Below are 15,988 nucleotides of genomic sequence, written 5' to 3'. Positions count from 1 at the left end.
TTAAAATATCTTGTTTGAGGTGCCCAATGTAATGACCTAGGTATGTATTGGAAAATAAAGAAAACTTAACTAAAAAATTACCTAAACAACTTTGTATTGCATAATTTGTTAGATACATATGAGAAAATGGAGTTAAGACGAGTCTAGAAAACTCATATAATCTAAGTTTGTCTTGAAGGGAAGTAACCAAGTTAAGTTCAAATAAGTTTGAACCGCTACGTCAAAAACATCAATAGATGGCGCTTCTTTTAATGATAGACAGCGCTTAAAAAGCGCTCTCTATTTGAACGATGTCTATTAATAGATAGCGTTTCTAAAAAAGCGCTATCCATGTATATGCAAATAGAAAGCACTTCCTTTTAAGTGTGCTAACTATGTATATGCAAATAGAAAGCACTTCCTTTTAAGTGCGCTATCTATGTCTACTTTTAATATTCTAGCCAATAGAAAGCGCTTCCTTATATAAACACTATCTATATGTTTAATTTTTTTTTTAATAATTTTTTTACATCATTGACACTTGTTGATTTTGCTATGCATGCAAAAATAAATCCCAAGACATAGAACTATAACAATCAATCAACAATGTAGCCAAATTTGATTCATAAATATAATGTATAATGTAATACATCAAAATTAAAAGATTAGTTTATATAAACCTAACATGTATTACATTTAGTTTGTTGCAATAATAATTACATATATCTAAACACAATCAATGTTTGTCCATTACCATGCAACTCCTAGTCTTAGACTCAAATAAAAAAAAAAGGAAATGTATATAGACCTAACATATTACATTTAGTTATTTGACATTAACTCGACAGTAACATATAATCAATGCTTGTCCAATATCATGTAGTTCTCTCTCTTAGAATATTCCACAGCCCATTGGTTCTACAAAGAAAAGAAAAATTATAAGTCACCAAGATACAATATAAAATAAAATGTATGAAGATTAAAAAAATAGCATAAAAGAAAAGTGGCATGGCCTAAAAATGCTATAGCAGAACATACTAACCTACAAGCATTTTTTAATGACATCCATACGTTTTGCAATAAATTTTCTCCAAACATCCTCAGTGATCATGGATGCATACTGCTCAGGAGGTTGAATAGGTGGACTATCTAAATAATTTCCATTCTCATCCTTTAGATAATAATTAGTCAAGTAAGTTCTAAAATTCCTAAGCAATTTACCTGCCACCTTTAGTACATGTTTCTTGTGTGATACATCAACATTAAAAGTTAACTGTCAAAAAAGTAATAATAGAAATAAGTTGGTTAACCATAGAAACTAATTTAAAATAAGTAGATATAATTAGTATATTTTACTTGTATATCCTTCCAAACCATGTTCTTATAGGCACTTAGAGTCGAAACTTTCCAATTATCACATGTTATAGGAATGTTAGATCGGACAATGGACCCGAGATAACTAATGAATATTGTTCCACCAGGTTCAATTGGTTGACCCTTTGCATTCCATGAAACCTAATAAAACAAATAAGCACATATTAATTTTTATACAAGAAACATAAATAAGATTCCAAAGCAAAAAATAAATACATTACATCTATTTTTTTTCCTTCACTTCTAGCTCGAATGATTTTCTTCATAATAACTACACCTTTCTTCCATTTAGGTTCATTAGAATCAAAGCTATCATCTTGGCTAGGAGATGCCATTTACCTACAAGAAAAAAGAGTGATAAAAATTGTTACAATCGATATAAAGGAAAGATATAAAAATAAAAATAAATTAACAATATAATGTAAATATTATGTGTAAACCAACCTTTTCCTCTTCCTAGTCAAATTAAAACTTTTTTGTTTCTTATGGACACAAAATGATGGATTGATAAAATGGAGTGTTTGTTGCTAGAACCAAGAGCCGAGATGGTGGGAATAATAGTGACCCCTAAATTTTATAAATTTTTTATAAGGATATCATTAACCTATAATAAAATTTTCAGGTTGTAATAAGTTGATTTGATATAAAAATTAATGAAAATTCTCCAATAATTAATAAAATATCTTAATTATAGAAATTTAGGAAAATTTAAATTAGTTTTAGCTATTTTATTCGTAACAATTCCTAAAATGCATCTCCCAAAACTAGTCTAAGATAAGTTAAACAACCTACAAATACTTAGTTCAAACTTAGCACAAGTAGTGCATGATTTTGGTACAAAAATTATATCACATCAAACATGCTTACAAAAAATTTAACATAACCAAATAATGAGTCGCATGATCTATCTTCTAGCACATCATCAAAAATGCATGACAACTCTTTATAAAAGTTTATAAAGTTATGTTGAAAACATATATTGATTTATATAAATTTTGAGAGAGAATGTTTCAAATTAATTCTTATGTTATGTTTGAGATTTTTTTTTAATTAATATATTATAATCACTACTAATAATATTGTTCTTGAATCAAAATTAGTTATCATATTTCATTTTGTTAAATTGTTGTTGGCTTTTCAAGGTAACCATACATTTTATCTTGGTAACAAAAATTGGTACACCAATAATTAGAAAAATAGTGCCACCGATATTTATGATGTGCTATATATTATATTCATAAAATATGAACCTGAATTAAAATAATCTTTTTTATTTATTTATATTAAAATTGGTACACCAATAATTAGGAAAATAGTGTCTTACCCATGTCCTCTCGAACACGTGTATATCAAAAAGGAAGCAAAGTAGTCAACAACGCATGCACTCAAAGGAAAGAGCCTACCTCTGTTACAGGCCAATGCAGAGTTACCCACAGCAAAAGTTGAATTTCCCGAGTCTTCCAAGATGCTTTCCACCTCTAAAAAGTTAAACTATTTGCAAGTTCTGGATTTGAGCTCCAACAGGCTAAACAGCGCCGTTCCGTTTGCGCTGTTCGAGCTTCCCGCGCTGCAGCAGGTGACGCTGTCATTCAACGGGTTTTGGTCGGTGGAGGCTTTACAGTGCAACGGCTGGGTGTAACTGCACATTTACCGGTTGCAACTGAAGAAATCTCAGAAGGGGATACATGTGTATCACTGTGAGAAGATTTTGTTCTAGGTGGTGTCTTTGGAACCGGTGAATTACTTGGAACAGATGGTGTAGACTGGTTGAATAAGCATTTAGCAACATTGGATCCCTGAACTTGTGATTGCCTGGGTATGTAGTTCTCTGATGAAGACTGAATGGCTGAAGGCTGAGCTACAATTGTATTATTGACAATGTTATCAGATTGTTGAGGAGCATTTTGACCTTGGACAGGGATTTTCCTACTAGATGATCTACCACGAGATTTTTTAGCAACGGGAGGAGCATCCGCAGTTTTAGTATCCTTTCTCTTTCTGTCAGATACATTCACTGTTGGTACTGTCGACATGTTTCCACCCTCGGCATTTGAATTGCTAGATTGAGGCACTGATGGTGTGTTCAATTTGTTTTGCACAGAAGTAGGATTCCCTGGATGAGATTTGTAACTAAAAGTTGGTTGAGGAACCGCTACAACCGCTGATTTTGCAGCAGGTGCAGGGAGGTTTCCACTGGCATTGTAAGCAGTCATCACATTATGCATGCCTTGCAACAGCATCTGAACCCGGTTCTTCTCTTGCTCCATAACGACCCGATCTTGATCCAACATCACCTTCTGCTCCTTCAAGCAGATATACTCATCCAGCATCTCACCCAAAGTCAACAAACTCAGGTGGAGTGGCGCGGTTGGAGAGGCTTCTGTTGGGGGGAACTACTTGTTCGGGGGGATTCCGAGTGCCCTAATGGCACTTGAAGCGAGTGAGGTGAATGTGAGGCTTGTTGATAATTGCTTCTATAGGTGCCCTCATGTTTTCTTCTTTTGTCAGGGTGGGGAACAGAAGTCTTACGAAGAGTAAGAGATTCAACCACTTCATTCCCTTGTACATATATTTGATAATATAGGAGGCAAATCTTCTTCTTTTTTTTTGTTTTTTTTTTTGTGCATTTGTGTCTTGTGATTAATTGAATGCTTTTTTGTAAAATATGCAGATTACCAATCACTACAACCCTATGAACCAAGCCCCTTCTTATTCGGTGGCACAGTGGTAAGTATAAAAGGTTACAAAAAGAATGCAATAATAGTAAGTGTAAAAGGTTACAAAACCAGAAATTCGAATGCAATAAAGCAGAGATAATCTTGTCTAATTATTAAAATTTCAAAACAACACAAATCCATCATACATCATTCGCAACAAACTCGCAACTAAAAACAAAAATAGTAAATATAAAAATAAAAAATAAATGCAATATTTGACTAAAAGAAGGTAATCGCATATACAAGAACTCACCTTTTTTATTTCTTATAAGAAGAAACGAACGTAACTTCAATGAATCTTGCAAAAAGTCTAGTCAAGGATGAATCTTGCAAAAAAAAAGCCCTAGATTTTTCCATGGAAGAGATTAGCATCTTAAAATTTGTCATAAATTAACGTCTTCATCACGTAATTTGTCACGGTGCATTGCATTCATCTATTGATCAAAGAAAAATGATTAAAGAAAAAGTACAGAAAGAAAAGAAACAAAATTTAATATACAGAAAGAAAAGAAACGAAATTTAATATTTTTTTCAAACTTGTATCAAAGTTAAGCATTAATGGAAAAAAATATTCGATAAAGAAACAAAAAAAAAACACCTAATGATAAAAACCTGAAATATGAGTCAATAACGTGATTGCTGAGCGTAACTTGAGATACACTTTACGATCGAACAACAACGATGGTGAAGGAAGATTTCACAATCGGGAGGGATAAAGATGATTATGGCATGAAGGTCGAGAGGGACAGTGAATAAGAAAAGAACCGAGAGGGACAATGAATAAGAAAAGAACCGAGAGGCTAGAGAATAGGAAAAGAACCGAAAGGCTAGAGACAGTGAATAAAAATATGAACAGTGAATAACAATGTGAACGTGATCAGGGACCAATTAATAGAAAGTGTGAATAAAAATCTGAACAGTGAATAAAAATCTGAATAGTATAACAATGTGAACGTACGTGAGGGACCAATTAATAGAAAGCGTGAATAAAAATCTGTTCAGATTAATTTTTTTAATAAAAAGCGTGAGGGACCAATAGAAAGCGTTTTTTTTTAATAAGTGCTTTGTTTTTATTTATTTACAAAACTGATTTTTCAATGAGCGCCATAATAATTTTTTAAAAAAATAATTAATTTATAAAATTTTATAAATGACGCTTCTATTCACACGCGCTATCTATTTATTTTCTTTAGAAAGCACTTTTTTAGAAAAGCGCTATAACATATTTTTTTAAATAAAATAACACAAAGAAAGCATTTTTTTATTAAGCGCTCTCTATATAAAACTTTTTATAAAATCTTATAAATAACGCTTCTATTCAAACGCGCTATCTATTTATTTTTTTTAGAAAGCACTTTTTTAAAAAAGTGCTATAACATATTTTTTCATAAATAAAAAAATACAAAGATAGCATTTTTTTTAATAAGCGCTCTCTATATAAAACCTTATTATGGCGCTTATTTAATTAAGCTCTCTTTTAATGTTTTATGTTTTAAAACACAGCACTTATTAATTAAGCGCTCTCTAAATAGCGCTATCTAATGCCACTTTTGGTGTAATGAACTTCCCTCAAGATCAAAAATAGAAAATAGGACACCATGAGATGTATCCAATAAATTATACAAATCTAAAGTTGGGTGCTTTATGAAGGGAACTAAAGTGGAAAGAGTCTTAAAGAAGGAAGGCTTATCTTCCTTGGGCACCACCAAGGAAGTAGCACAAGAAGTGGGACTAAGTGAAGTCCACTTCTTCTTCACTAAATCTTGAAGTTGAGATTCTTTTTCTTTAAAATTAAAGGATTTGTTTTTTAATCTCCACTTCATGACTAGTGGCAATGTGAGAGAAAGAGTTAAGGTCTTGATGAATGAAGAAAGTCTTTTTTAAATCATTTTCAATAGTAAAATGACTTTCTTTAAGCATAAGCCCTTTGGAAGAAACATTATCCTCCTTACTCTTCTATAAGAGTATTGTTTGTTTTCCATTTTCTAACCACTCTTTAACCTTCTCTATTCTTTTCTTTATTTTTTCTCTCTTTTCTATTTTCTTTTATTTTTCTTTCCTTCTAAGTTCCTCCTCTCTTGTTGTATTTTCTTCCTCATGCATACTCCTAGGAACTCTAACTTCTTTGCCTTTTTGAGATCTAGTTGGAACAATCCTAGGTTTGGATCCACTAGTTTCTCTCCCCTCAACTAATTTTTCAAGTAGTTGTTTTATTTCCTCATTATTCCTTGCATTTTCTTTTTCCCTTTTTCTAATTTCTTCCTCTCTTTTTATGTTTTCCTCTTCTTTTTTTCTTAGGTACTCTTTCAATTCCCTAAGTTCATCCCTAACACTAGACCTAGTACTACAAGAATTATGACCATGTACACTAGAATGATCACTCATCTTTGATCAAGAAAAGGTTTTCACAAATTTGTTTTCAAAAGGTTGGTAAAAAGGTTTTCACAAAGAGTGAGTGATAAAAAGGTTTTCACAAAAGGTTTTCAAGGTGCAAGATTGGTATGAAAAGGCCTAAGTGTACAAAGTGAACTATCAAGGGAGGTGGACTACAAGGAATCACTTAAAAACCAAGCTTTTTCAAGTAAGAATCACTAAGCCTTTTCACACTTTTCTCACAAAACATTTTTTTTGCATAAAGTTAAGTGTGTGTGTGTGCACGATACCCCTAGTAGGCAAAAGTAAGCCTTCTAAATGAAATTGGAGACAAAGATAAAATCCTAAGCAATTATACTACTAAAATCTTTAAAACATGCAAAAGGAAAACACTTAAAACATATACTAGTCGAAGTCCTAGGTAAAGGTTTTCAAATCACCTTCAACTACACGAAACTAAACCAAAATGAAGAGGTTTAAAAATGGCCAATTACAAACCAAAAATGAATGAAACCAAGGTCAAAAACACAAGAGGCCGAAATTTAACAAGAAAGAAATAAGTAGAAAAAAAGAAGAAGTCTCCAAGTCTTCAATTCTCCACCCCTTCACAATGAACACCCAATGTTAGTCTTGAAATGGTGTTTGCACTCTTTGAATTGGTGTGATCCTCCAAAGTTCCTTGAGCTCCAATCGGACAACCCCTCCACTCAATCCACCAAGAAAGTGTGTAGTGTTTTAGAAGTTTTCCCCACCTAGATCAAGAAGAAAACACAACCCAAGAGTACAAGAGGCCAAGAAAGAAAAACTAAAAAGGCACAATTAAGAAAAGGCTAAACTCAATATGGAATTTATGAGACAAACCTAAGAGTAGAAAGAAGACTCAAAACTGAAATTAAGGCACATTAATAAAAGGAAAGCACACAAAAGAGTAATTCTTATAATGGCACTAGAATAGAATTTAGCAAGTAGGCTTAAAAGAAAAAAATTATGCACTTAACATGTTTGATTTATTGTCTCATTCGGCCATTAAGTATTGTCCAATGGTCCAAGAATTAACTCCAAGTGCTATGGTATGAAAGTTGGTCCAAAACTCCACAAGTCTAGCATAGGTTCCCTTTTTCTTGTTTTTGGTTTCTTTGTTCTTTTTGGGCTTGTCCAAGTCTTGGTTTTTTTTTTTTTGTTCAAAGTCCAGCCACTTTTCTCTTTTTTTTTTTGAAATTTATACTATTACTTTGCTTGGGTTTTACACTTGTTTTTGGTGGTTTTGTTAGCAACTTTTTGGAGTATTCTTTTAGCAACTTACACTAGCTCAATGAGACAAAATTTGAGTGTTTTTCTTAAGTTTTTAATAGCCCACGTCCAGCAGCAAAGATAGGCATATTGAAATCAATTTCACACTCAAATTATCAAACATCATGTAGGCATACAAGTTCACCAAGGAATACACAAAAAATTGGCCGAAAATTTGAAGCAAGTATGTGTAAAGGAATTAATCACACATGATATTTTAAGTGATGTAGAACATGCTAGAACTAATTAGCATGCATGATTGACTCTCTAAAGCACATTATAGACTCATGGCCATTACATCAAACAAGTGGCATGCATGTCATTTTTTTGATCTTTTCAAGGTTTAAGCATGAATACTTGGAATTTTTTTCAAGGTGGGTTCAAAAGAGACAAGTTTATGACAAAACCGGATGGATTACAAAATAAAAATCATCATTTCATTAATATTTATCATGCAGCCCCAAAATTTCCAGCAACTCAAACTTAAAAGAAAAAATGGTAAGAACTTAAGCAAAGAAGGCTATAACACCAAGATGATTCACAAGAAGGAGTATGGCATGAATCAACACATCAAAGAAGAAATATGGATCATGAAAGTATAGAAAGATGATGACCCACTTTAGCACAACTTTAGAGACAAGAAAGAAGACACATGAACATGACCGGAAATACAAAAGGAAAATAAGAAGTTACCCTTGAAGAACATAGACTCTAGATACCACATGATGGCATCCTTGCTTCCATTGAAGAAGGAATGTTGAACAATGGTAAGGGATGCTTGAACTCCTTGGATCAAAGTTCCTCAAGGGGCGTTTTTAATGGAGGAATGGGGCGGAAATGGAAGTGTGGAGGTTGGGTAGAAGGTGTTTGATGAAAGGTTTGAGAGGGCACTCTAGGGTTTGGCTCACTTCAAGGTAGGTGAAGGCCACTTCTAGGGTTTTGCTCTCAAGGTGGAGATAGGATGGGAGATGGCCGAAAATAGCCAAGGTGACTAAGGATGATATAAAGGCAAAAATGCTCTCTTTATATTCAATTTCCAAAGTATTTACAAGGTGTGGTGCCTAGGGTATTTATAGGAGTGGGAGGCATCTAGGGGTTGCATTTAGGGTTGCATGGCCAAAATTCACAATGCCAAATGCACACCAAATGAAACCCAAATTAACCCTAGATGCAACTTGGTGACCAAGGATGGAATCTTTGGGTTTAGTTAGACTACATCTAGGTGCATGATAAGACCATGCAACCTTTGCCCTCCACTTGGACCTAAGCCTTTCTAAGTCCAAAAACATGTCCAAACACCACCAAAAATGCGTCTAGCTCTCTAATTAAATACCTTAGCCCAAAATTAAAAACCTATGATCTAAAGCACCCCATAATACAAGGGTAAAATGAGAAATACAAAAAAAAATAAATCCTATGACTAAGATACCCAAAATACAAGGGTAAAATAGGAAATTAAAGATAAGGGCAAAAATAGGAATAAAAATAAATGCTATAAAAACTTAGGAGCTAAGGCCCAAAAGTAGGCTTACTCCTCCTATAGTTTTTCAACACTAACCCATTCCTCTTGCCTCCTTCAATATATCACCTCTTGATCTTCTTGTCCTTAGTGTTATTCCATCAATATATCCTATTTCTTAGTTATATCTTCTAAATATAATTGAAGTCATAATTGTCAATAACTCTGATTTGCCCCGCACATATATTACATGCATTCTTTCCTATTTTTATGAACCGAAGAGGTGAGGGGCATACAGTTCAGAACTCATGAACTTTAGATGGCAATTTATTTTTTCAAATTGACAAAGTGTGTTTGTGAATGTTTGTATTTTAATTCATGTTAATGGTCAAATGGGATATAATCATTTGCATGCGTGCCTAGCAAGATTTAGTGAAATTTCATGCAGCTGTAGCAAGATTTCGATCCAGTCCAGTTTAATGGAAATCAAGTCTCCAATATTCTACAATAATTAAAGTAGCTTAAGTGTAAGCGACATGGACAAGTTCTGATATATAATTGAAGAAAGGACTAAGAAAACAAAAAGAGATATCAATACGCAATGGTGGGATGACGAGAGGGTTTGACAATTTTATCTATGAATATTTAAATAAGTAAATGCAGATATATTTGTTTATCATCTCAATAACCCCATTTGTAACAACTTTATTTTATATAGTATTCCTTTTTCTTTAGAAAAAATTAATATAATAAAAATAAATCATTTTTAACATGAATATTTACCTATCTAATATTTTTATATATGAATTAAGTCTCTTGTCAGCTAATAGAATAGGTCGTCAATAATGACCATAAAGATAAAATAAAGGATTTTAGTACAAAAACATAAAATACCATAGAACATTTTGAAAATCTCCCTTACATTTTGCACCGCTATCTTTACTTTACTAGAATTAAAATGAGACAAATAAATAAATCTTCATTCAAAAACTAAATTCAAATTATCATTAGAACGACCTTTAGCTAATGAAACATGCATTAACGGTACTCCAGTCCAGTGTTCAAACAAATATAGAGACTATAAGAAATTTGATCATTTTTAAAGCACTCTTATTTCCATTTGGATTCAGCCCATTGTTGTATCTAATAATCATATAAAACACGCGTTAATCGTACTCCAATGTTCACCCTATAATAGAGAGCATAAGGAATTTAAGTATTTTTTTTAAGGCACTCGTAATTCGATTTGGGTCCAACCCATTCTATACAACTAATTTAAAAATATAGGTTTTTTTTTTCACTCAAATAATTTAAAAATATAGTTGTTTAGCAAACTACTCACCATGTTCGAGCAAGAAGAACGAGCAAAAAAGAATAAACAAAGAGAATTCAAAATTTGGTTCATTCACAATATTCTTCTTTCTTCAAAAGCATAACTCAAAACAATGAGAAACAAGAACACAGTTCACACAAACATAAACAAAATATCAAAGGAACCAAAAATTTCACATAAATGATTTTTTAGTGTCAGTAAAATAAAATATCGAAATGAAGTATTTTCCTTCCAACATAATTTATTGATTTTCTTCTATATCCAAGATGAAAATTTTGAACATTGTTTGATTAAATGACATAAACTACTACTAAACCAATATTGGTCATAAGTGGTAATGACTTGTATCTTTTAATTAAAATATTTAGAATTTGAATAAAGTCTTTGGATATAAAATAAATTATGTTAGAAAGAAAATATTCACCTCATTCGCAGTCTCCAGCAGAGATTAATCACTGCTTTTAGTGGCAAATATTTCATACTAATACCAAAATTAAAAATAAAATAATTAATATTGCTAAAGTTTCAAAGCATTAAATTTTATCATATCTCTCTTGATCAAATACAAAACTATAACGAATGAGAGAGAAAATTAAAGTAATGCAATTAATTAATTCCAATATGCAGTTATTGTTGTCATAAAAACAATCGAAAGAATACATTTTTTTAAGTCCCCTACTCATGGTTATGAATTTGCATCATCTCCTACAATATTCTCTCTCCAGCCTTTCTCTTGCAACATTAATAACCATTGAATATATTTAATAGCTCAAATTTAATCTTATAATTAATGTAACTTCTTAAATGATTTTTATAAGATTAAATTTAAGTCATTAGATATATCTAATGGTTATTAATGTTGCAGGAGAAAGACTGGAGAGAAAATATTACAGGAGAGGATCCAAATTCCATGGTTATACAAAATAGAGAAGGAGCTCTAAATGATAACCTTTGCTTCTTTGACTTTTCAACCATTACCAAGCAAAGCCTAAAATAACCAACACAAAATTTTCTTCATTCACTTCTTGTACTTCCTTCGATCTGAATAAGACATTTTCTATAGAATCACATGATCAATATAATTTATTTTATTAATTAATTTTATTAGGTTTATAAAATAAAATAATAATATATTAATTTAGTACTTATCATTAAATTTTTATGAAAAATGTGAAATGATTACCTTATATCAAAGTTTATACAATAATACCAATAAATTAATAAAAGATAATTGGAGAATTTAAGAGGTAAGAGAGAAAATATTTATTTCTCAAATTTTTCTTTTATTATCTAATAAAAACAACATTTTCTCACGATATTTAATAAGAACAAAAGATAAAAATAAAATTAATACTTTATAAAAATTGTAAAATATTTTATAAAAAAGACTACCATTTTTATTAAATTATGTTTTATAATAAAGATTTGAAAAGAATGTCAAATTGCCAAAACGAAGAGAGAGAGAAAATCATTTATTTTAATCCTTAAGGCGTTGACCATTAAGAAAGAGATCTATAATTTTAATTCTTTTTTTAAGTGTTATTAATTAATACAATAGATATTATTGATACAGTTGTAAAATAGATTTAAAAAGATAACTATAATTGACATAAAAAAATTTCACTCTCCCTTTTTGTTCCACAATAAACATGAAAGGATCACTACACCAAAATTAATTTTTTGTGACAATTAATTTATTATTTAGCGACTATATAAATGATCATTATTTTTTTTACCAACATTTAAACAAAGGCTGGTGTATCCAATATCGCTAATACTATTAGCGGCATTTATATAAAATGCTGGTAAAGATCTACTAAATTATCGGAAAAACTTATTTTTTTTTAGTAGCAATTCTAGTAGCCATTTTAAAGGCTATTAAAAGTTATTTTTTTTAATTGTCTCCTTTACTTTAAATAATTTATTCCTATAATTTCCTTTTCTAAATTCATAACTTATATACTTTTTTTTATCTCTACTCGATGTGAGATTTGTAAGATGAGGGTTATCTTTTATTTATATATTTTTTTAATTGTCTTGTCTCTTTAAAAATGTGAGATTTATAAGGTGAAAGTTGCTCTCTAATTGTTTTATAACACTATTGAATTTGGTAATAATGGATGATTTGATAGCAATTTAGAATAGTGAATTAGGAGTCAACCCTACAAAATGAACTTGTAAGGTGATAGTTATTACTCACTTATATACTCTTTAATTATCTTATCTCTAATCGATATAGGACTTAAGTTTTTTTTAATAAATAATTGTCGTTAATAGTAAATTTTAGTGTAATATAAATACATTTTTAGTGGCTATTATATATTAAATTATTGGCGGCAATTAAATTATTGTCATTTATATAATTGTCGTTAATAACAAATTTTGTTGAAGTGGGAGGAGGAGATATAATAGAAGAGTGGAATTTACCATAGAAAAGAAATCATAGAAGAGTCAAAGAATTGCATATATAAGTAAAAATTATTATTATTTTTTTAGACTGCTTGTTAGAATATTAAATATGGTATAACATATATAAAATTTTAACATATATGTAATTAACATATATGTATTATATTTTTTTTTCATCCCTGGAGTATCCAGGGCCGATAGTAGTGACTAATCTCCTCACTACGTTGGAGACACCTCAAAGGGTGGGATAGCTGGCCCCAAGATTTAACGCGGCTGCATACACAAGGCAGGATTCGAACCCCTGACCTTACTTAAGCATGGATCAACCCCTAACTCTGAACCACACGCTTGGGATTAATTAACATATATGTATACATTACATATACGTTAATCTTTTATATATAGTATATACAACTAAAGATATACCTGGTAAATGAAAATGATGAGTTGTTATATGGTTAAAAAAATATTAAATCATATTTAACAAATATCATTGTATTACACTATTAGAAAAGTGTCATTTTTCTGCGAATTTTCCTCCAAAAAAATATTCGCAGAACTTTTTTGCGAAAAATAATTTACAGATATTTGTTACAAATTTTGCTACAATTTTAAAAAACATAGAAATTTTTTTCCATGGTAAAAATTTGCAAAAAATATTGTAAGAATTTTATTTTGTTTCTTGCAGATTTTCTTGTAAAAATAAATTCGTAAGTAATGTTTACTAGATGGTAGAAAAATTTTGCAAGTAACTTTTCCTGCGGATTTTCCTGCAAATTTTAATCCGCGGGAAAAATAAAAAAAAATATTTAAATTTATAAGTTTAATATTTTATAAAAACTTCAAGTCTCACATCGATTGAAAATAAAATAATTAAAGAGTATATAAGTTGGGGCAACACTTACCTTACAAGTTAATTTGTATGGTTAAGTGTTAGACTTATAATCTACAATCTTAGAATTTAAAAGATTATGTATCACATGTTGGAGGCATGGAAACAAATGCTTCGGATGAATTCATTGTGAGCATTTGAAAGTTGAATAATTATTGATATAATTTATAGTAATTTCTTTAATTTTTTTTATAAAAAATATTCCTGCAGAATTTCTTGCAAAAAAATTCGCAGGAAACTTTCCTGCGAATTTTTTTTTGCAGGAAACTTTCCTACGAATTTTTTTCGCAAGAAAATTTCCTGCAAATTTTAAAATTTGCAAAAATATATTATCCATGAAGGTATTACCTGCAGATAAAATTTCGCAGAAAAATTTGTAAGAATAACGTTTCCTGCGAATTTTTTATTAAAATTCGCAAGGAAAAGTCCCATGTAATAAGAGAAATTCTAGAAGTGTTATTTAATATTAAAATACTAATAAATCATATATGGGAATGAATTTTTTATTCACATATATGGGAATGATCGTTCAATAAAAGTAAATTTAATAAATTGTATAAGTCAAATATACCTTGTATACATACTTTTAATTTTTTGTAGGGTTATGCATATTTCTTGTATTCTTCAATTACGACTTGGTTTCATTTAGGAAAATAATGTAAAACTTACATTTGGTAAAATTGTAAATTAATTGTACAAATGAAAATCATCATTAAAATTACAGTTTGGTAGTTATGTACCGACAGTAATTACAGTTTGATATTCATATACCGATCCTAGTGATGAATGAGAATAGGTCATATTTTAAACAGTGATCTATGATCTGTTTTCTTTAAAGTTTGGCTAATTTAATAAGAAAGGTCAAATTTAAATTTTTAAAAAAGTCTATTTATTTAAAAATATTAGACTTAGACTTAAAAAAGAATTTGTTAAACCTAATAGATTAATCTATATTTATCTATATAATATAATAAAAAAACATAATATACATATTACATTATTAACAATATAATTAAATAAATAAAGTTGTAATGCCAAAAATCAAATTAAAAATATTTTTGAAATTTTCATTAACTTAATTAAATGTTTTATATTCTTTATTTATATGAAATCATGAAATAAAAAATAGAAAATCTAGCATTGGCATCTTCACTTGTTTTCTTTCATCTTTATGGTTGTTTATTTAGAATATTCCAAATGGGATATAAGAAATATTTAGAAACTTTTAATTTTTTTGGATAAAATTATCTTTAATTAAATATGTGTGAGTTTACGTAGGTGTACATGAGTGCACATGAATTGTCCCTCTAACATTATTTAATTTTTATTTTAAAATCTAAATTCACTAGTGCAAAAAAAAATTTTTCTGACGACACTTTTTACGTTGGGTGTTATCCATGATGAGTATTGACTAACCTATTATTATAGAAAGAAACATTCTATGATAGGTAAATCATAACCCACCATAGAATGTGTCGTTATTAGGTTGCTAAGAGCACGAACCCAGTTCACACTCTACTATTTCATCTTCATTTCCACAAGCAACGTCAAAGGCAATTTTCAATGACTCATCTATGCATGCTACCAACTTGTTTTGGTGACCAAGGAAATGAAAATGTTTCACTAACCAACATGATCAGTTCTCCTTCAGTTCATTACCTAAAGCCTAGTGAGTTGTTATTACTTATCAACTTTTTCTTCTTTAGTTTTCCCTTGCACTCCCATATTTGAAGCTTCACTTCTCCTTCTTCCATGTTGTTTAGGTTGGAGTTGTTTCATATTATTCTAATTTGTAGGTTTACTCATTACCTGTTTTGATGAAATTTGTGTATGAATTTTGTATGCACAAAGAGAATTGATTTGTGACAATGTTAGACAATTTGGAAATTTGTTGCAATATTGTGGCAATGTGGTGACTGATTTGAACAACAGTTAGATATCAGTTGTGCATGGTTCCTCTAGGACATGGATAATGATATATAGTTGACAATATTATTAGTCAATTTAGATAGTTGACAAAATTATAGACAATCTTAAGTTAGTTGAAATGTAAAAGTTTAGTAAGTATTACATTAGACAATTTATATAAAATAATTTTAAATTAATTGAGATATAAATTAAAAAATTTTAAAAAGTTAGGTACCTATACAATATTGGAAATT

At 30.0% G+C, this 15,988-nt stretch overlaps 1 protein-coding gene across 1 annotated transcript; it reads right to left on the bottom strand.

The window, feature by feature from the left end:
• Positions 1-2,942: 2,942 nt before the first annotated feature.
• On the bottom strand, positions 2,943-3,683 carry LOC109790005 (uncharacterized). Its single transcript, XM_083070000.1, has one exon. The coding sequence runs from the start codon at positions 3,681-3,683 to the stop codon at positions 2,943-2,945; it is 741 nt and encodes a 246-aa protein (XP_082926126.1).
• Between the last annotated feature and the right edge of the window lie 12,305 nt (positions 3,684-15,988).

This window comes from Cajanus cajan, chromosome 1 (assembly GCF_000230855.2).
Source record: "Cajanus cajan strain Asha chromosome 1, NIPB_CcT2T_4, whole genome shotgun sequence".
In the NCBI taxonomy this organism is placed as follows: domain Eukaryota; kingdom Viridiplantae; phylum Streptophyta; class Magnoliopsida; order Fabales; family Fabaceae; genus Cajanus; species Cajanus cajan.
Note: the sequence above shows the minus strand (reverse complement) of the source record. Positions and strands in the feature narration are given on the sequence as shown.